The sequence below is a fragment of the Microcaecilia unicolor genome, chromosome 12, assembly GCF_901765095.1.
Source record: "Microcaecilia unicolor chromosome 12, aMicUni1.1, whole genome shotgun sequence".
NCBI classification, from domain to species: domain Eukaryota; kingdom Metazoa; phylum Chordata; class Amphibia; order Gymnophiona; family Siphonopidae; genus Microcaecilia; species Microcaecilia unicolor.
In genome coordinates, this window is record NC_044042.1 from 24,836,448 (window position 1) to 24,856,992 (window position 20,545).

At 46.1% G+C, this 20,545-nt stretch overlaps 1 protein-coding gene across 1 annotated transcript in view; it reads left to right on the forward strand.

The window, feature by feature from the left end:
- The window catches only part of CACNA1S (calcium voltage-gated channel subunit alpha1 S), a 125,889-nt gene that overhangs the window by 62,679 nt on the left and 42,665 nt on the right, over nt 1-20,545 (forward strand). The window contains exons 17-27 of the mRNA XM_030220411.1: nt 3,176-3,308; nt 6,227-6,356; nt 7,224-7,283; nt 10,649-10,755; nt 11,951-12,038; nt 13,950-14,057; nt 14,637-14,689; nt 16,927-17,073; nt 18,124-18,325; nt 19,009-19,167; nt 19,832-19,942. Coding sequence (XP_030076271.1) covers nt 3,176-3,308; nt 6,227-6,356; nt 7,224-7,283; nt 10,649-10,755; nt 11,951-12,038; nt 13,950-14,057; nt 14,637-14,689; nt 16,927-17,073; nt 18,124-18,325; nt 19,009-19,167; nt 19,832-19,942 — 1,298 coding nt within the window. The remainder of the gene's footprint in view (nt 1-3,175; nt 3,309-6,226; nt 6,357-7,223; nt 7,284-10,648; nt 10,756-11,950; nt 12,039-13,949; nt 14,058-14,636; nt 14,690-16,926; nt 17,074-18,123; nt 18,326-19,008; nt 19,168-19,831; nt 19,943-20,545) is intronic.

Below are 20,545 nucleotides of genomic sequence, written 5' to 3' on the forward strand. Positions count from 1 at the left end.
GCTAAGCCCAATGAAAATAACCCCTCTCTGGACAAATACAAGGAATTTTCTCAATATTGGGGGTGCTCAAGCACCCACAGAGTCAGCTCCAATGGTACCTGGGGCAATGGAGGGTTAAGTGACTTGCCCAGAGTTACAAGGAGCTGCAGTGGGAATCAAACCCAGTTCCTTAGGATCAGTGTCCGCTGCATTAACCACTAGGCTACTCCTCCACTCTGAGACAGAGTACAAAGGGCCTGTAGTCAGTTTTCCTGTTTGCCTCTTTTGTGCAAGGATTTAATTTACTTGCAGTTTCTGGACAGGAAAATAAGTTTCATAACAAAATATTGTGTAGGGCAATACTTGTATAAAATGCACAATGGGAACTGTTGTCCGCAGGGCCGGCGTTGAGGGTGGGCAAACAGGATGATTGCCCTGGGCCCCCATGCCATTTGGGGCCCCAAACCTGCCTGAAGTTGAAAGGGGGACAATCTGCAAGTAAGCTATGGGGCCCCCTCCCTAGCGTCTCCCCTGGGCTCCATCATGTTCATCAGCCTGGATTGTCCGAAAGAAATAAATTTGAGAAACAAGCAACACCCTCTGGTGCGCGTTGCTCAAGATTCTCACAGAAGTTGCAGGAAGAGGTACTAGTGTAACATTGTGCAAAGAGGCTCCCAGGTATTGCAGGTTTTGGTTTCACTCAGACATGATTCTTATATCTTACCAAATGACAATCTCCAAGTGCATAACTCTCTTCTTAGGGGCACACAGTGAAGCTACTAAGTAGTAAATTTAAAACAAATTGGAGAAAATATTTCTTCACTCAACGTGTAATTAAACTCTGGAATTCATTGCCACAGAATGTGATAAAAAGCAGTTAGCTTAGCAGGGTTTTAAAAAGGTTTGGATAATTTCCTTAAAAATAAAGTCCATTTCATTAGTATTATGCTTGCATCATAATATATCTCTGTTATTTTAATTTCAGTGCAGTTAAACATGTATATTTTTGATCCTGTTTCATGGTAATCCTATTATTAGGTTTCAATTTGCTGTATTTATTGTATTGATACTTGTACATTTTACTATTGTTATCCTGTTAACAAAATTGTAAGTTTGGTATTAAACTGTACCTGCTGTACAGCACCTTGGGTGAATCTCTTCATAAAGGCAGTTAAGAAATCCAAATAAATAAATAAACCATTATAAAGATGGGAAAATCCACTGCTTATTTCTAGGATAAGCAGCATAAAATCTGGTTTACTGTTCTGGGATCTTGCCAGGTACTTATAGCCAGCGGGAGGGGGGATCCAGAGCCCAAGGTGAGGGGGCACATTTTAACCGCCGCTCCTCCCCCGTCCCTTTTGACCCTCCTCCTGCTGCTGCCAACCCTCCCCCACCACCACCAGGTACCTTTGCTGGCAGGGGTCCCCAACCCCCAGCAGCCGAAATCCCCTTCAGCGCCGATATGCGAGTCCAGCGCATTCACTGATCTGGATTCTGTTTCTGTGAGTCCTGACGTCCTGCACGTTCCTACGTGCAGGACGTCAGGACTCAGACTCACAGAAACAGAATCCAGATCAGCAACGCGCCAGTCTGAAGAGGACCGGCTGGCGGGGGTTGGGGACCCCCGCCAGCAAAAGGTACCTGACGGCGGCGGCGGGTTGGCGGCAGTGGGAGGGGGGGTCGAATGTGGTGGGGGAGGGTCGGCGGTGGGGGGGGGGTGAAAGCAGGGGGGCCAGGGCTAAATCTGCAGGGTCCCATGCCCTCGTGGCCCCACCTAGCTACGCTTCTGCTTATAACTTGGATTGACCACTGTTGGAAACAGGATGCTGGGCTTGATGATCTTTAGTCCGTCCCAGTATGGCATCACTTATGTTCTAACTGGGGTGTGCAGCCAGAAAATTTTTCCCCGTTGTTTCTGGAAATGTTTTCGTTCAGGTTTTTTTCCCCTTATGTTGTCACAGGCGCAATGTCGTTTAGAATGCACGCTATTGATGGCACATGAAAAAAAGCACACAATTTTGTGTTTTTCTTCTAATTTTCATTTGCCAAAGACAGGAAACAGCATAGGATATGTTGCTGGTATTTCCTATGTTGTTTCAAATGAAAGCACATCCCTAGTGCCCAAGGTGAAAAGGAAATCCCAGAGCTCAGCTGAGCTCAGAGCTCTGCAAAAGTGTCTTTTTTTTCAGTGATGACCACATGCGCCTAAATAATGTAAGGGAAGGTATTCAAAAGGGTTTATCCAGGCAGGAGCTAGCCAGCTGCCAATATTCATCAGCACTTAATCGGTTAATGCCGCTGAATACAGGGCCGCCGAGAGACACAGCTGGGCCCAGGGCAGGAATAGACTGCAGCGTGCCCCCCATGCCTTTTCCCCACCTAGGCTGCCGCCACGCCCCCACTCCTTCACTCTGTCCTCTCCTGCTCCTGCGTTCTGCCCAGGAGGACCCGGATGATTGCATTAATGCGATATTGAGTTAATGCAATCATCCAGGTCCTCCTGGGAGGCACACAGGAGCAGGAGAGGACAGGCCCGGAAGCAGGCAGGAAGAAGCTTGCCGGCGCCGGGCCTGGGGAATTTTGCCCCCTGCTCCTCCCCCTCGGTGGCCCTGGCTGAATATCATTGCTAATCGGCCTCTCCTAACCAGCTGAGGGCTGAACTTGGACAGAGTGTTAACTTATTCAGCTAGTGTGATATTCAGGTCTGCTAACCGGCTAGATACCTGCGTAATGTGTTAGGACCGCAAAAGAGGTATTAAGTGAACTGGGCACCAGTCTGAATATCAGCCAGTGCCCGTTTAACTTCCAGGTCAGTGCGCATTCCTGGATATTCAGTGCCAGGAGCTGCACGTGCCCCAGCGCCGAATATTTAAAGGTTAAGTTAGTCTGCGGTAGGAAGCCGCTCGCTGCTGTGCTCTGAATATCGATCCTGTAGTTTCTAGAGAATTTGTCCCTGCCAGAATTAACTGAAACATATTCTGTCAAATTGTTGAAAAGAACCAGAATGTTTTTCACTGTCTCTATCTCTTTTTTTCTTGTTTCTTACCCTCTTATTTTCTTCTTTCCCTTTTCTCATCTATGTGCTCGTTTGCCTCTTTCACTCTGCCTTCCATCCATCAACTTTTTCCTTCTCTTCCCTTTTCCTTTCTGTTCTTTTCTGTCCCTCCCTCTTACTTCCCCTTACTTCTTCCAGGGGATGATGAAGAAGAGGAGCCCGAAATCCCACTGAGTCCTCGTCCACGCCCACTGGCGGAGCTGCAGCTAAAGGAGAAAGCAGTGCCCATGCCAGAAGCCAGCGCCTTCTTCATCTTCAGCCCTACCAATAAGTAGGCATCTTTTCCTCCTCACCTTCTTCCTATGGGTGGGTGTGTATCTGTGATGCCCTATCTACCTCGTCTTCAGAAGGACAGAATGGTGCAGTACAGGAAAAAAAACAACCTCTGAATCCTTGTGCATGGAGTAAGCTCTTAACCATACCTGAGCTCAACAGGAGCTCTCTCACTGTAAGGAGCCCTTAGCGATCCCTGTATTTCTATGCAACAGTGGCATAGCTATGGGTGGGCCTAGGTATCAGGTATCAGGCCCACCGAACAGCAGCGTCTCACTCCCCTCCACTGGCGGTCTGGTATCTGCCCCCACCCTGAATCTCTCCGGTGTATCTTAAAGCATCCTATCGGCCACAGTGATTCATCTTCACTGCCTGCACCAGCCCCCGCAGGCTTCCCTCTGCTGTGTCCTTCCCTTGCTGATGTCACTTCCTGTTTCCTCACTGGTGGGACACGACAGAGAGAAGCCTGCGTAGGCCAGCGCACATAGCAAAAATGAATCGCTGAGGCTGCCGGGTTGCCTCTGAAGCACACTGAGGAGATTCAAGGAGGGGACATATACTGGTCTTTGGGTGTGGGGGTGGCTTGGGGAGGACAGAGGAAATGCTGAGCTAAAGGGGGGAGTTGGAAGGGCCCACCCAATTTAACTATGGGTCCACCCAAAATAGTAGGTCTGGCTATGCTTTTGCTGTGCAAGTAAAGAGGTATCCCTATGTACATTCCTGTATCCTGTGCAGATAAGGATCTTTTAATTATCCGGGTAAAGAGCTCTATCCTATCCCAGAGGCACCAATAAGTGCTGGGTTCTATTTTATGAAGTGTGTGCCAAAGTCGCTTACCCCCCGGATTTTATAAGGATCATCCAAATTTGGGCACCGATACGAGATCCATGTGAAAATTAATTAGTTAATGGCACATTAACAATCAATAATTGCTGTTAGTTGGCGCCAATTTGGAGTTACACAGACATGTGCCCTAGGCATAATTCTGTAAAATACGCATCTAAATTTCATAATGTGAAACTCCAAAGGGCTGTGGCCCTGGGAGGGACTTGGGTGGATGAGGGGCTGTTCCCAGAAGTTAGGTGCAATGTTATAGAATACTGTCATTTGCACGCCAAACTGCCATAAATTGTGCACCAGCATGTACACCAGGTTTTGGCATCTAAAGTTAGGTGTGAAATCTGCACCATGCTAGTATTCTTTAAAGGGGAATGTGTACCAGGCACGTAGCCAGACTTCAAGGTTTGGGTGGGGGGTGGAGGCCAAAGTATGTGTGGGGGGCACATTTTGCCCTACATCTCCGCTGCTCTCTGCTCCCCCCCCCCCCCCCCCCGCTGCAACTCCATATACCTTGGCTGGTAGAGGTCCTCAAGCTGTGCCAGCAGCCTTCCTCCAGGGCTGTTCGCTCCGGCTACCTGCCCTGGGTCCCCTCATGTCACGCATGCTCGGTTTTAATCAAATTGAGCATTCGTGAAGTGTTGCGTATGCTCAATTTCACTGAAACTGAGCATGTGCGTTGGGGGGGGGGGGAGGTGAGGAGGTGAGAAGGCAGGGAAGACAATGTGGTGGAGAACAGCACTGGAGGAAGGCTTCTGCTGGTGAGAGTTGGGGACCCTCGCCAGCCAAACTAGGGGCCCCAAATCTAATTTGGTGGGTTCTAGGCCCCCAAGGCCCCCCATGGCTACACCACTGGCGCCTAACTTTCGGTGCCATTTACAGAAATTTCCCCTCAGCGTGTAACTGCAGGGGGAGAGGGTACATGTCGGTAGAGTGTGGATGTGTCATGGGTGTGTCACCAAGTGACGTGCACGACTCGTAGAATACTATCAGTTACATTTACTGCATGGCATGCTTAGAGGTGCCATCTTACATCAGCCATTGAGCTGCCTTAAGTGCAGAGGCCTGCATTTTGGCGCACCAATGCAGCTTACACTACTATTCTATTACAGCTTAGGTGTGTCCACTGCCCACGTGCCGTTATAGAATTGGCATTAACCCCCAGATTCTATATTGCGCAACTTAATTGCGTGCACCAATCCAGTCGTATTCTGGATTTGCGTGTGCAACTTAATTAGTGAACAGGCCAATCAGCACTGATAACTGCCAATTAGCAAGCAATTTTGACACTAATTGGCATTAATTAGGATTTATGCGCACAACTGTCTTAAGTGTATTCTGTAAAGTGATGCATGTAAATCCTAATGCGCGTAGCTGAAAAGGGGGTGTGGCGATGGGCATGGAGTGGGCATTTCTAAAATCTATGCATGTTGTTATATAATATACCGGTCTGCGCCTAATTTAGTCGTGGGTATTTACACCAAGTTATATGCCCACGAATAAATTTAGTTGTGTAGACGGCCACTCGGCGTACTCTATAAACCATGCCAAAATTTAGGCGCATTCTGTAAAGTATGCCTAAATCTAGGCATATGTTATAGAGTACGCCTAGGCGTATTTTTTTTCCGTGCAGATTTTTTTAGGCCTAATTGCGCTCCATTGTGCTGCCTACATCGTGGAGCCAAGTTACAGACTTTGTCCCCTGATTTGTGCTACTGTTTTGTGCAGACTCACAGGCATCTATATCTCTTTATAAAGGCTGAAAACAGGCATCTATATGGCCTTCATACGTGGGCACTTGTTATAAAATTACCCTCCGAATATCCTGTCATGGTAGCACTGAAGCGCTGAGGTTTCAAGACTTTGAAGCAGGACTGCCATAGGGCATCAATATGTGTACAGTCCTGTGACACCGACCTTCTGCTTATCCCAAGCTAGATGCATAGATGAGAACCAACTGACTAACTCATTGACTGTGAAAGCTCATTGAACTCTGTGAATGGGAGCAAACTGGTGGGGAGGTAAACACTGCCAGGCTGGGAGTTCTACTAGTCTCATCGGGTATCTTTATCTCTCCAGAATTCGCATCCTGTGCCATCGCATTATCAACGCCACCACATTCACAAATTTCATCCTTCTCTTCATTCTACTCAGCAGCATCTCCCTGGCCGCCGAGGACCCCATCAGGCCTGAGTCCTACCGCAATGTGGTGATGTATCCTGAAAGCACATCAGGGACGGTTGGGGTTTAGGGGTTCAGCACTGCCTCCACAGGCTATAAAAATCCCTGCAAGGCATATCAATGCCCTATGTCCTGTCTAGACATTGCCTCTCTCCTCATCCCTCCCTAGTGACTCGTCTCTTGCTTCTGTCCTCACCAGTGACCCCCTCACCACTCCCCGGGAACTCTTTCTTTACTCTCCCAGAGATGTCCTCTCTTTGCTTCTCCTCATGATTGTTTTCTCCCCAATGATGACATACCCCCCCCCCAATCCAGTAATTCTCTTTCCTCCCTACTACACTTTTAGCTGGCTTGAGGGGAGGTGCCCTGGGTGTGAAGAGAGGGCAGGAAAATCCATATGTGCAGTTTGGATTTTTCAATCTACTTGCGTTGTTGCTCATCAAAATTTAACCACAGAAAATTCAGGTGCAAATTCCTTGGGTCTTTTGCACCTATTGGCAATCTTCAAAGTTTCCCTTTGAAAATTAACTACAAGATCCATTCACTTCATAGCTATGTCTGTTGTTTAAAATGTGACCCTAGAGAATTTTTCCAAGGTCACAAATAAAGAGTCGGAAGCAAAGCTGTGATTTGAACCCATATCCCAATTTTCCTCACTCACTGCTAATTGCTCTAATCCCTACACTAGGGCCAAGCTGCTGTAGTCCTTGAGAACTGCAAGCCACTCTGGTTTTGAAGATACCCACATTATCTACCAATGTTTGCTGAAGGAGCCCATGTGTTGTTACCCTGAAAACCAGAGATCTGGAGCTGCCTATCCGTCCCCTTATTAAGAAAGTTTTGGGTTCTATTACCAAACCTGACCTGGAGATCTTTCCCCCTCTTTGCACTGCAGGTTCTTTCATATTTTGACTATGCCTTCACGTCAATTTTCACCTTGGAAATCATCTTGAAGGTGAGTCCTGTGTTGTCTGATGGAGCTCATATGTGTGTGCGTCTTGACTTCATTGTTAACACCTAATGGTGGGAATCAATATATGGAATGGGGTGAGAGAGCAAAGAAGACAGGATGGTATCAGAAGGAAAGGGAAGTGTAGAGGAAAAGGAGGGAGAAATAGTAAACAGTGATACATTCATCCTCATTCTGAAGTCTGCAACCGGATACCTTTTCCACTTCTCACATCAACCCATTACCAACTTTATCAAGTGCAAAGGCATAAAGTACAAAGTACTACATGCATCAACCTTCTCCTATATGAGCACGCAATTCTGGAATACACTACCACGCAACCTGAAAACGATCTACAAATTAACCGACTTCCGCAAACGATTGAAGACTTATCTCTTTGAAAAAACTTACTGCAAGGACCAAAACACATGAACTCCATACACACTAATAGAAATGCATCAATACACTCTCTTCTGAATTCTCTTCCCCTGTATTCTCTCCACACCTAAAATCTACCCACAAATAAAGTTGTCATACCCTAACGCCCTCTTGCTATTATTCGATCATCCTATCATTTCCCCAATGTCACATTCAATCATTTCCATGCCCCAAAGATGTTTTGACTTGACTTTGTCTTCCATAACTCTTCACAATGTAACCTATAATCGCATTGTAACAAACTGTATTTCCATCATTCACAATGTATTGTAAGCCACACTGAACCCGCAAATAGGTGGGAAAATGTGGGATACAAATGCAATAAATAATAATAATAATAATCAACTTAGCCTCCACCTCCATTTCACTGATGAAATCCTGACTGTGATGTATCTCTCTTCCTTGTTGCTGGTTCTGCTATTGTCTGCTCTAACATCAGCAGGCTGGTCAGAAACTGAAAAAAGAGAGAGATGTAAACTGACATTTTGATGGGAGATTTTTTTTTGCCCAGAGCCCTGATGAAGATCTCAAGTGTAGCATTGAAACATCAGGCTCCTAAACCACTTTGTATCTGTTTTGGAATTTTCTTTCTGACAAGTTTGCTGTTCATGTGTCCATTGGCCTTTCTTTTACAGATTACAAGTATGTCTTCTATTATATATTATGACTTACAGTCATTTTTCATTGCCAGATGGTAGACAAAAGGGGCAATGCCACCGGAATTATATTATCTTCTTCCCTCTTGTGCAGTTTTTGCAGAACAGAACTGAATCATTTTGCTGTTGTTTACATGAGGTGCCATGGGTAAAGATTAGTGAGGAGATCTTTCTGGTTCCACGCATCGAAGGACAGAGTCTAGTTGCTTAGCAGCATGTGCTGTGCACTGTCATATGGAGGACCTGGCTTTTCAATTCCTGGCCCCCTGCCTTCTGCTTCCCAGGTTGACTAGGGCCAGGTATGGTACGAAGATAGCTTCACAGCACCTGGGGTGGGGAGTCTCAGTCATTGATCAACAACAGTGACATCTCTTGGCTATATAGAGAGTTCATTCTCAATGGGTTCTTGAGAGAGCTGCAGCCTGTAGCTCCTGGCTGAGGATTCTTACTGTGATGGCTCTGTTGCCCCATAAAGACCAGTTCCATTGAGCTGGAAGTTTGAAAGACTAAGAGAAAAATGCCAGCCCCCCTCTCCCCAGCTTCACCCTGTTAAAAGCTCTTTGAGGTCTCATAACCTATCACAAAATGAACTATTGACTAGTGGGCAGTACAATGTAACATAGTAACATAGTAAATGACGGCAGAAAAAGACCTGCACGGTCCATCCAGTCTGCCCAACAAGACAAACTCATATGTGCTACTTTTTGTGTATACCCTACTTCGATTTGTACCTGTCCTCTTCAGGGCACAGACCGTATAAGTCTGTCCAGCACTATCCCTGCCTCCAAACCACCAGCCCCTCCTCCCAACCACCGGCTCTGGCACAGACCGTATAAGTCTGCCCAGCATTATCTTCGCCTCCCACCACCGGCTGGCTCTGCCACCCAATCTCGGCTAAGCTCCTTAGGATCCATTCCTTCTGAATAGGATTCCTTTATGTTTATCCCACACGTGTTTGAATTCTGTTACCGTTTTCATTTCCACCACCTCCCGCGGGAGGGCATTCCAAGCATCCACTACTCTCTCCGTGAAAAAATACTTCCTGACATTTTTCTTGAGTCTGCCCCCCTTCAATCTCATTTCATGTGACATCTTTGAACTTTTCTCATCCTGCACTTTTGTTTAAACTCTGTCATAATACCAGTTCAGACACTGGGAGAACTGAGACCTGCAGACACGGTACTGCCCACCCATCATTGGCTTGCTGCTGATCACTGTGCCTTGCCTGAAGGTCTATATTTTACACTAGTGACTTCTATGGACCAGATATATGTGATATACAAAAAAAAAAAGAAGAAGGAAAAAGCCTCATTTAATAGTGGCAGGGAAAAGTGAGGCAGCAACACAAGAAAAGCAAAAGAACTAGAAGTCGATCCAAAATGTCATAGTAACATAGTAGATGACGGCAGAAAAAGACCTGCACGGTCCATCCAGTCTGCCCAAGAAATGTGCCACTTTTTTGTGTATACCTTACCTTGATTTGTACAGTAGACTTTTAATTGCAGTTCCACAATCAAAGTTCATGGAACAGATAAAAGGACTCGGCTGTGTTTTATCAAAGGTATGGTAAATCATATTTAAAATTGTTATCAAATGTATGGTAATTTACCTGTCTTTTAATGTATTTTGTTTATAGAACTGTATGACGCCTGATGCAGGCACATGTTTACCAAAACACAGCCATGTTGAGTCCTTTTACCTGTAGCATGAACGGTGATTGATGAATTGCAATTAAGTCTACTGACACTTTGGACTGACTTCTTCTAGTTCTTTTATTGTTGTGTTGCTATCTCACTTTTTTTTCCTCAACTAGATATATGTACCATACGCTTTGTATCCATCTACTTACTCACATTCTGTTTTTATATTTTGTCTCTTTTAAACTCCCTGTTTCTATCTTTTCTCTCTTCTCTTCTCTTCTCCTCTCCTCTTCTCTTCTCTTCTCTTCTCTTCTCTTCTCTTCTCTTCTCTTCTCTTCTCTTCTCTTCTCTTCTCTTCTCTCTCCCTCCATCTTTCTCTCTCTCTGTGTACTTCCTTCACCCTCTCACTACCTTTAAACGTGCGTCTCCTCTCTCTGTCCTGTGGTCTCATTCCTTGCTTCTACGTTTATTACTCTCTTTTCTCTCTTCTCCTCTCACTCCTTTCGGATGCACGTCTCTCTTTCTCTCTTTCATCTCTTTTTGTGTCTTGGCCTCTTTTTTCTGTTTTTGATTTTGCTCTTTTACCCTCCTCCTGTCTCTGTCTCTTTCTTTCCCTCTATCTCTGTGTCCTTCACAGATGACCACCTTCGGTGCATTCCTTCACAAGGGCTCCTTCTGTCGCAACTACTTCAACATCTTGGACCTCCTGGTGGTTGGCGTTTCTCTCATTTCGTTTGGGACCGAGTGAGTAGGCATTGCATGAATGTGTCCAGCTGTCTGTGCCTGCCTATCTCCAGGCCAGAACTCTGCTGTATCGAAGTGGTGAGCTAAATCTGGTTACAGTGTGCAAGAGACTAAGATGGGTTAAGACTCCAGTGTTTTATTGCTGGCACTGTGTGATCATGTTCAACGTGCCACTGTATCGATGAGAGAGGTCAGAAAGGCTTCATGCTGTGGGAATGATGAAATAGGTGTGCAGCCACCATTACCATCCTCCTCTGTGCTGCCACCCTTGAGAACTGGGCAGAGCCAAGCTTCCATAGAACTTGAATCTAGGCATGGCGTAGCACACCTCAGGCCCAAGCCCCTAAAACTCCTGGTATCTGAATGAAATCCACCTCTTCCAGTATGGAGTTAGTTACCCAAAAGAAGGATTTTTCCCTTCTGTCTCCTGCTTCTACTTTCCTGGTGCAGAGGATCTACAGTATTGTAGAAAATCTGATTGAGTAGCTGCTTTGCAAATAGAACTCAACAATTATTCAATGCCAAGCTCACTGCATCAGGATTTATCAGGGCACAGTACCTTTTTTTTAATTGCTTCTTTGGGCTTACAGCTCATTTGGAACTGACCCCTACACTGAGGCTAAGGTGCCATGAACTTTCTTTGATAGCTGCCTGGGTTTTTTTTCCCCTTATATTCCCCTCTCTTCCCCACTCCTCCCCCCCCCCTCAATACTATAACTCAGCAATTATCCCTCAGAAAAGAACTACAGAGCATTGCTCTTTTTGAGATTTGATGAGAGTGGAGAAAAAATGGGAATGGATTTGTCTCTCTCCCCCCCCCCCCCCCCCCCGCCCCTGCCAACTGGAATAGACAATGCATATTGTTATTGGGAGTTGAAGAAAATAAACTGGGATTTCTGTCTCCACCTGGAGGTGATCTTGGACATCACAATATGTGGACGAGGCCTCTTAGTGTGCTGCCAGCTATGTTTAACAAATGACTCTTTCTCCTCCTTCCCACTCTCCTCCAAGGACTCTAGTAATTATTCAAATATCTTAAAAATAAGTTTAAAAAAAACCAAAAGAAATAGCTATGAGCACACAGGTAAGCTGCAGTCAGGGAAGGTATAGTGCTTCTCTTTAACATCTGACATCCTTTCTCTTCCTCTCCCAACTTTCCCAATTTGCTCTCCTTCCCTGCCCCTTCCTTCTGTAGGTCCAGTGCCATCTCTGTGGTAAAGATTTTGAGGGTTCTGAGAGTCCTTCGACCTCTGAGAGCCATTAACAGGGCAAAAGGGCTAAAGGTGAGCACAACCTAGACCTTCACGCTGTCAGGATGGCATGACTGCTGAGCTGACTTCTCAAACGAGCCAGCTTCTGTCTTTGCTTGGTAATTCTTCATATTAAAGGTGAATTAATAGCTTCCAGAAGTTCAACATACAATGCCTGACGTGGCCGTGTTTCACCAGAATTACACGCTGCGTCAGGGGCAGTAGTGACCAGCTGGTGTAAAACTTCAGAATCAGCCTGACTGGTGCAGCTATTAAAATGTTGCAAGCACTATAAATAGGATGATGCACAAGTATCTCAAAACACCATCAAAAAGGAGTGTCCTCTTTGTTAGAGGAAGTAGTCTCTAAGATCAGTCAAAGGACGCCAAAGCAGCGTGGGAACACCAAAAGAGCTTCGGGAACACAAACCCGCACAATTAGAGCTGCCATAGAAACAGTAAAGTTGCCCTTGTAATTCTGGCGAAACATGGCCATGTGGGGCATTGTATGCTGAACTTCTGGGAGCTATTAATTCACCGATAAAGATTGTGTTCTTTCCAAGATCTGCCTTTTGGTTTTATCTTCCAAGGTGGATTTGGCGGTCCACCTGCCTTGTTGTTTTCTGACTCCAGTTATAAAACTGTCCTTCGAATGCTTTAACCAATAAAAAGGGGTAATTGCCTACAGAGACCCACGCACGCAACACATATAGGAGAGAATCCAATAAATGGCGCCAAAAATTTGGCACCGAAAAATTGAACATGAAGCACTGTTCTTTAATGGGAGTGCGCCCTTTATGGAATAGCGCTGGGCACGGATCTGGTTCCTAACTTTTGGGCGCCGTACTTACACTGGCTAAAAGCAGGTAGAAATGCCGGCATCCAACTTAGGTACGTTTTGGGTGAATTCTGTAATTCTGTGTACAACTTTTTGAAACACCCTGACACGCCACAGCATCACCCCCTTTTCAGATATGTGCTATGAGAGTTAGCCGCTGAGCCTTATAGAATACTGTGCAGCCAGTTGCGTGTGCAAATTCTAATTCATGCCAATTAACTGTAATAATTGGTTGTTAGCGCACAATCAAGGCCGGTCCTAGGGTCTCTGGTGCCCCCCTGCAGGCTATGAGTTGGCGCCCCCCCCCAGCATCTCCTTTCTCCTTCTCCCACCCTGCCCCTGTCCAGTGATTCTCCTTCGCCCCATCTCCCTCCCATTTATGGCCACCTGCCCGCCCTCTTCTCCCCCCAACATCCCCCTCAAGGAAATGACGTCAGAAGGCGGGACTCTGTGGGAATGAACTCACAAAGGGTGGGAAGGCTAGAGATGGGCAGGGCTTTGAAATGACGAGGCTGCTGGGATAGAGGTAAATAAAAGATTTAAACCCCCAAGGGTGGCACGGTATGGTGGCACAGCGCCGCAGCGGCGCCCTTGAAGGCAGGCGCCCCCCTGCAGTGCTTACCCCGCTTACCGGGTTTGACCGGCCCTGCGCACAATTATTACTAGTTAAGGGCTTGTTGATCGATTAAGAAGAAAGGGAAAGGGGATGGGATTTGATATACCACCTTTTCTGTGGTTACAATCAAAGTGGTTTACGTATTATATTCAGGTACTTATTTTGTACCGGGGGAGCAATGGAAGGTTAAGTGACTTGCCCAGAGTCACAAGGAGCTACAGTGGGAATCAAACCCAGTTCCCCAGGGTTGTACGCACAACTTGAGTGCCATATATAGAATCTGGTGGACATTGTGAGCCATAAAACCATGCATTATGCCTGTAAAGATCTTCAGTAGCATTATGGTTGTGGCCCATTTGCACTGATACCATGTCAGAATGACCCCAAAGGACCTTGATTTTATAACTGTTCCCTCAGCACAAACTCTTCACTGCTCTCATTGGCTTCCTTAGTGATATCTAATGCTGAATGGGTCTCGTTCTTTCCTGCAGCATGTGGTCCAGTGTGTGTTCGTGGCGATCAAAACTATTGGTAACATTGTACTTGTCACCACCCTTCTCCAGTTCATGTTTGCCTGCATTGGGGTGCAACTGTTCAAGGTGAGAGGACTTTTAGTAGGGTTGAAGGTGGGGCGGGGGGGGGGGGGGGGAGCTTGGGTTGGTCTCTGTATTAGAATAGCAGCAGGTGCCACAGGACAGGATTGAGGTGCCTTGGCAAAGCTGTGTATATAGATCTTAGTACTGAAATGCGAGGGGGGTGGTGCAGGGCGGAATTAAGGTAAATTAGCAAATCTGTGTGTATGTAGGGGTCTCAATAGTAGAACAGCTGGAGAGCTATGACTTAGAAATGAGCTGCAATACACAAAATAGTTAATCTCTTATGTGTTCATTATATATACACCGCTCCATCGATATAACACGGTACTTCGGAACCAGAATCAGTACCGCCTAATAACGAAGGTCGTGTCATAATGAAATGCCTGTGTATATGTGTACAAAAGTTCTGGGAGCTATGTTCACTACCGCATTGTAACTGAATCAGCGTTATAACTATGTGTGATATAATGACGGTGCGGTATATTAATGTTGCTTTAGCGTAATGGTTGTTCGTCAGTAAACTGTGTTTGTTAAGAATATCAGTGCTCAGACTGTGATAAATAATTTTCTTTCTGAATACAGGGAAAGTTCTTTAGCTGCACAGATTCCTCAAAGATGATAGAACAAGACTGCAGGTATGACCCTCAGAGGAACTTCTACAGCCACCCTGCATGTTCTTTGCTTTCTGAGTCACACAGGGGTCCTTTTCCTAAGCTGCGGCAAAAAGGGGGCCTGCCCTGGCGTTGGCGTGTTTTTGACGTGTGCTGAGGCCCCCTTTTACCGCAGCGGGTAAAAGGTGGGTCTTTGTTTTTTTTTCAAGGAATGGCCATGCGGCAAGTGAAGTACTTGCCGCTTGGCCATTTTGGGGGGAGCACTTATCGCCACCCATTGCAGTGACAGTAGGGGGCTCCCGTGCTAACCCGGTGGTAACTTGGCAGTGTGCGGCACTGCCTGGTTACCGCTGGGTACACACTGGCACTACAAACATTTAAATATATTTGCAGCGGCAGAAATGGCATGCACTGGGGGAGGCACCTACCGCCGGGCTTCTGCGGTAGCCCGGGGATAGTTTCCTTTTATTTATTTATTTGTTACATTTGTATCCCACATTTTCCCACCTATTTGTAGGCTCAATGTGGCTTACATAGTTCCGGAGAGGCGTGATGTTGTGGTAAGATACAGTTCATGTGACATAGCCACATTAGGGAATCGTCTAACCGAAGAGTTGGGTTTTGTCCATTATGTAATTTAGTTTTGTTTTAGTGAGTAGTAAGCCGGCATTGGACTTATCACCGTATCGTAAAAGGGCCCTACAGAGAGTGATGGATAACTAGGATTCAGAGTTTCCGCTAACTAAAACTCGCAACATTGCCCCATGTAGGACACATTATTCTGGAAAGGTCTTATTAGTTCTGGAGATAACTAGGGTTGTGATGCCTTCTAGGTGGGCCATTTTCAAAGCCATTCTCCAAGATAAATTGGCATGTCCAAAATCCCCGTCTGGCTAAAAGTGCTCAGGAGCTTCTAGTTCCAGGTTAAAAAGAGGCATTCCTGAAGAGTAGTTTCAATCAGGGGAAGAAAACACACATAGATGTGCTAGATTATCCCTCTTCAGCTGCCTGCACAAACAGCTGGTGCAAAGCATGTGGGCACTGAGAAGACGTACATTTTATACCGGCGAATTTTCAGAGAAAGATATTTTCTTTCTGAACATTAGCTGTAGGTGCATGAACTAACCGTGTCTGTAAAACTTTCAACTTTATGGGCTATTTGAAAATTGAACAAAATCCGTGAGCTTTTGAGACTTCGCAGTTCCCCTTTCCCCGGGCACATCCCTAGAACAAATGCCAGTTGTTTAATACCAATGTGTTCTTTGTAACACTCATCTCATCCAGCTTCACTACAGGCAGATTCATCCTGACGCCGTGCTGATCCCTTCAATAGAAGGATTGCATATAAGAGAAATAGTGATTCCTCCTCGTAGGTAGGTTTTGCTCTTCGTGCTCAGTAATTGAATTTGGTAATAAAAAGGGAACAGGCCGATTGAAGCTCAAGAGAGCCACAATTGAGGAGAGTGAACCTATAGCAGGATCATCAACGATTATTGATCTATAACGCTTCAACATCTTCAGTGGCATTGGGCAACTGATGAAGGCTAGGTGGCTGAAACACAGGCCCATGTTGAGTCCTGCCTTGTTTTGAAGTTTTACAGCACCATTATTGACTTTGTGAAGTTTATTGCAGGGGCGTAGCCAGACTTTGGCGGGAGGGAGGGCCAGAGCCCAAAGTGGGGGGGGGGCACATTTTAGCCCAACTCCCCCAGCTGCCTCCCCTCCCCCACCGCTTCCGACCCCCCCCCCCCCCCCCCCGCTGCCACTTCCGACTGCTTCCAGCTCCACCCCTGCCGCCGCCGCAAGGTACCTTTGCTGGTGGGGGTCCCCAACTCCCACCAGCTGAAGCGTTTATCTGTGCCACGCTGGTCTCGCATTAAAACAAGAGCATGCATGGCGCAACTGGAAACAGGAGAGAGGAGACAACTGTGAGACCAGCTCAGGACAGATAAACGCTTCAGCTGGTGGAGGTTGGGGTCGGGGACCCCTGCCAGCCAAACCGAATGCCCCAGAGCCAATTTGGGGTCCCAGGCCCCCGTGGCCCCCCATAGCTATGCCACTGGTTTACTGTCACCTTCATTGTGTTTGTTCACCATTGAGTTGTTTTTCTGTCTAATAAAATTGTCCCTATGTGGGGTTTCACAGATATGACAGAACATCACTGTTAATTCAGAGGACATTTAGACACAGCTCACTGGCCTGGAACATTCTCACAACCTTCCATCTCCTCTAACCTCCTAATGCCTTTGATTCCGTTTCAGAGGGCAATTCATTGTGTACAAGGATGGTGACCTCACACAGCCTCAGGTCCAGCAAAGAGAGTGGATTCACAGCGACTTCAGCTTCGACAATGTCCTTTCTGCTATGATGTCTCTCTTCACCATCTCCACTTTTGAGGGCTGGCCCCAGTGAGTACAACATCTGGACATGGCTCATGCCACCTACTCAGGTCATCAGGGTCAAGCTGTACCCGGCCAGGCATTACATTCTGATCCCAATGCACCCACTAACTATTCATGCTGTCTTCACTGGCAAGGAACGAATACAAATAGTAATGCAAATTGAGTGTGGCTGAGCTCACCGCTGGTGACACGCAACCATCTGGTAATCCAAAATTTATGTATGTGTTATTTTGATTTCAGAAGACATAATAAACTGAAATTTAAGATGTGCACCATCAGGGCTACTAAAATGAAAGTCTGAAAACCTTTAGCTGATTAGCTCTTGTCACCCAACAGGACCCTGCTGGATAGATTTTGACTTGTGTGAGAAAGTGTTAGGCTGATGGTTGCTTACAGCCATGGTGTAATAGATGAGAACAGCTCAGTAGGCCTAATCAGGCCTTTTGCTGCAATTTGCTGCTTCTGCAGCCTCAGTTTTAAGAATGATTTGATGTTTAAATACCCATTTTTCCAGTCTGGAATGTTCCCCGTGGCTGAAGGTTGGTTTCTTCTGACCTGTCTGAACATTAGATGCTACAGTGTCTCACCACATCGGAGTCTCACCAATTCAAATACATCAGTACACAGTATTTTTCTCAGTGCAAGGAATGTTGTAGAACAAGGGATCATGTTAATGAAGCTCGAAGGGAATAGGCTCAGAAGTAAATTAGTAAATAGTTCTACACTGGTATGGTGGTGGATATGTGGAATGGCCTCCCAGGGAAAGTGGTGGAAATAGAATAGCGAGTCTGGGCAAAAGCCAGATCCTCTGGGTCACAGCTTTGTTGACTTTTCAAATGGAAAGCATAGGATCCAGAGAATCTGGTTTTTGCCTTTTCCTAGAACAGTAACAGAATTAAATAAAGCCTGAGATAGGCACAAAAGACCCTTTAGAGGCAGAGAACTAAGGAAAAAGCCAAAGGTCGATTGGGGTCTATGATATTGCTCAGGAAAGAAATTGGTCATATGAGATGGGCCTTATAGTCTTCACCCCTGTCATGCTTTGTTTCATTGCAGGATCCTCTACAAGGCCATTGACGCTCACACAGAAGACATGGGGCCCATCTTCAACCACCATGTGGAAATCTCTGTCTTCTTCATCATCTACATCATCCTCATCGCCTTCTTCATGATGAACATCTTTGTGGGCTTTGTCATTGTGACTTTCCAGGAACAAGGAGAACAGGAATACAAGAACTGTGAGCTGAACAAGAACCAGGTACTGGCAAGGATGGGAGATGAGGAAGGGATGGCGGAGGTATCAGAGGAGTCATAAGGAGTTTTGGAGAAGGGCCAGATACAGGAGGCTTGGGAGAGTTGGAAAGGTATGAGGAACACAGACAGCGATCTACCAGTTTCTTACCAAGAAATTTTTACCACCTTGGCTTTCTATAGCAGACACTCTACTGCCATAAAAAATATAACTGAGAGGCCTCGGAAAGCCTCCTGTTATATTTTTTATGGCACTAGAGCCTCTTGGAGCTCCCCTTCCCCAGCAAATCACTGAGCTGAAGGAAGGGAATACCAGAGCTGTAGGTGAGTGGAAGAAGGGTTGGTGGAGGGACACAAAATAACCTTATAAGCCAGGGATATACAATAATAGGAATATCATTGTATATAACAACTTTCAGGGCACAGTGATTTTATAGGAGAGGGCTGTATGCTTTCCATTATATATGTACAGTGCTACAAAGACCTTGAATTTGAAGGATGTCCTTTGGATGTTTTAGCCTTGGACTTTTTTCCCTACTCTTATGACTTTCACCAACCTGTAAGGGGTGCTATAGGGTTAGGGATGGGTCCTTACCTTTAGAGAGGGGCAGGAAGTTGAGCTTTACACTTGCGTTCTCTCTCTGGCTCTGCATAACTGGCTCTGTCTCTCCTGTCTCCCTCCCATGGCAGCGCCAATGCGTCCAGTATGCGCTGAAGGCTCGTCCACTCAGACGCTACATTCCCAAGAACCCGTATCAGTACAAGATTTGGTATGTGGTGACATCATCCTATTTTGAGTACCTGATGTTCTTTCTGATCATGCTGAACACGGTGTGCCTGGGCATGCAGGTAAGAAGGCGGGAAGCTCACTTTCACTTCATCCAGCATTCTCCCACCCCTACCCTGAATCATTTCATGACTCTTATGAGGTCCCCAAAACCATACCTAAGCCAGAACAGGTATGAGAGCACCAACCCAGTCTAGTTCATGCGGTCACTCCACAAGGTGACAGACTCCAAGTCAGACCAGGGCCTAATCACCACTAGACCTTTCCAGTACCAACCAGTCCAAAAGAGGATCATTAGGACAGAAAGATCCAGCCCTGAGCTGTTCACCTCACCACTAGGTCACAAGCCCTGGTAAAGACAGATTCCCTCCTTTCACTGTGAGATCACAGGCTTCACTATACACTAGCTTGTTCTCCTGTAAGATCAACCCAGTATCAGATGTAGGATGCTGAAACCTGCCAAGGGCAACCTGGTTCCAACCACTGTCAAAACCATAATTCTCCTGTTGCTCGTCAATCTCCCTGTACCATGACTCCCAGAATTTAACAGGACCCCTAGTGGGACAATCCATGTACTCTCCCTTCTACTCCAAGCTTCCCTTTCCCTCCAGATTACTCTCCTGCAATTTCTAGCCTCTCACCTCTCCCCTTATTTCTTCATTGCCCCTTTGCACTCCGCTCACCAAAACCTCCAGTGCCTGATGTGACACGGTTTTGTCTCCCCAGCATTACAAGCAGTCTACTGAGATCAGCCATATCTCCGATGTCCTCAATGTGACCTTCACTGTCCTTTTCACACTGGAAATGATCGTCAAGCTTATGGCCTTCAAAGCCAAAGTGAGTATGGCATCCACTGGCCAAAGAGAGGAGTGTGTTCATAGAGATGAGGGGATTGTGGTGCCAGGCTAAGGCAGGAGGGATAAGCTAGTCTGGTGAACTGAATTCTGAATCTTAGCTGCTCAGGAGATGTGAAACAAGTGACCCTGGAGCTATTTGACCTAGCTGTTTGCTCCTTTCCTTGATTCCGAACCCATGCCACTGTTTATTTTTACTTATAACAAATATGCATAACACAGTCTAGTACCAAGGTGCTCAGAGTGAAACGTGACAGAAACAAAGAATATATACAATATAGTAAGACAAGAAGAGACCATAAAATAACAAGCCTAAAAGAGATGCTATATTAACATAATTTAACTACTGAGAGAATAGAGAATAACACACCGAGGAGACTAGAACAAAACAGAGTTAAAAGAAGTACATGCAGTGAAGTAAATTTTCAGTGATGTGGAGACCACACTGGTGCTTATAAACATGGACCTCAGGATGTATACGAGCACTAAAGAGGAAAAATAATCACAGTAGATACTTCTGGAAGGTCCTGAATGCCATCACAAAAATACGAGAAAGATGAGAGGAGCATGAAACTTCCCAGGAAAG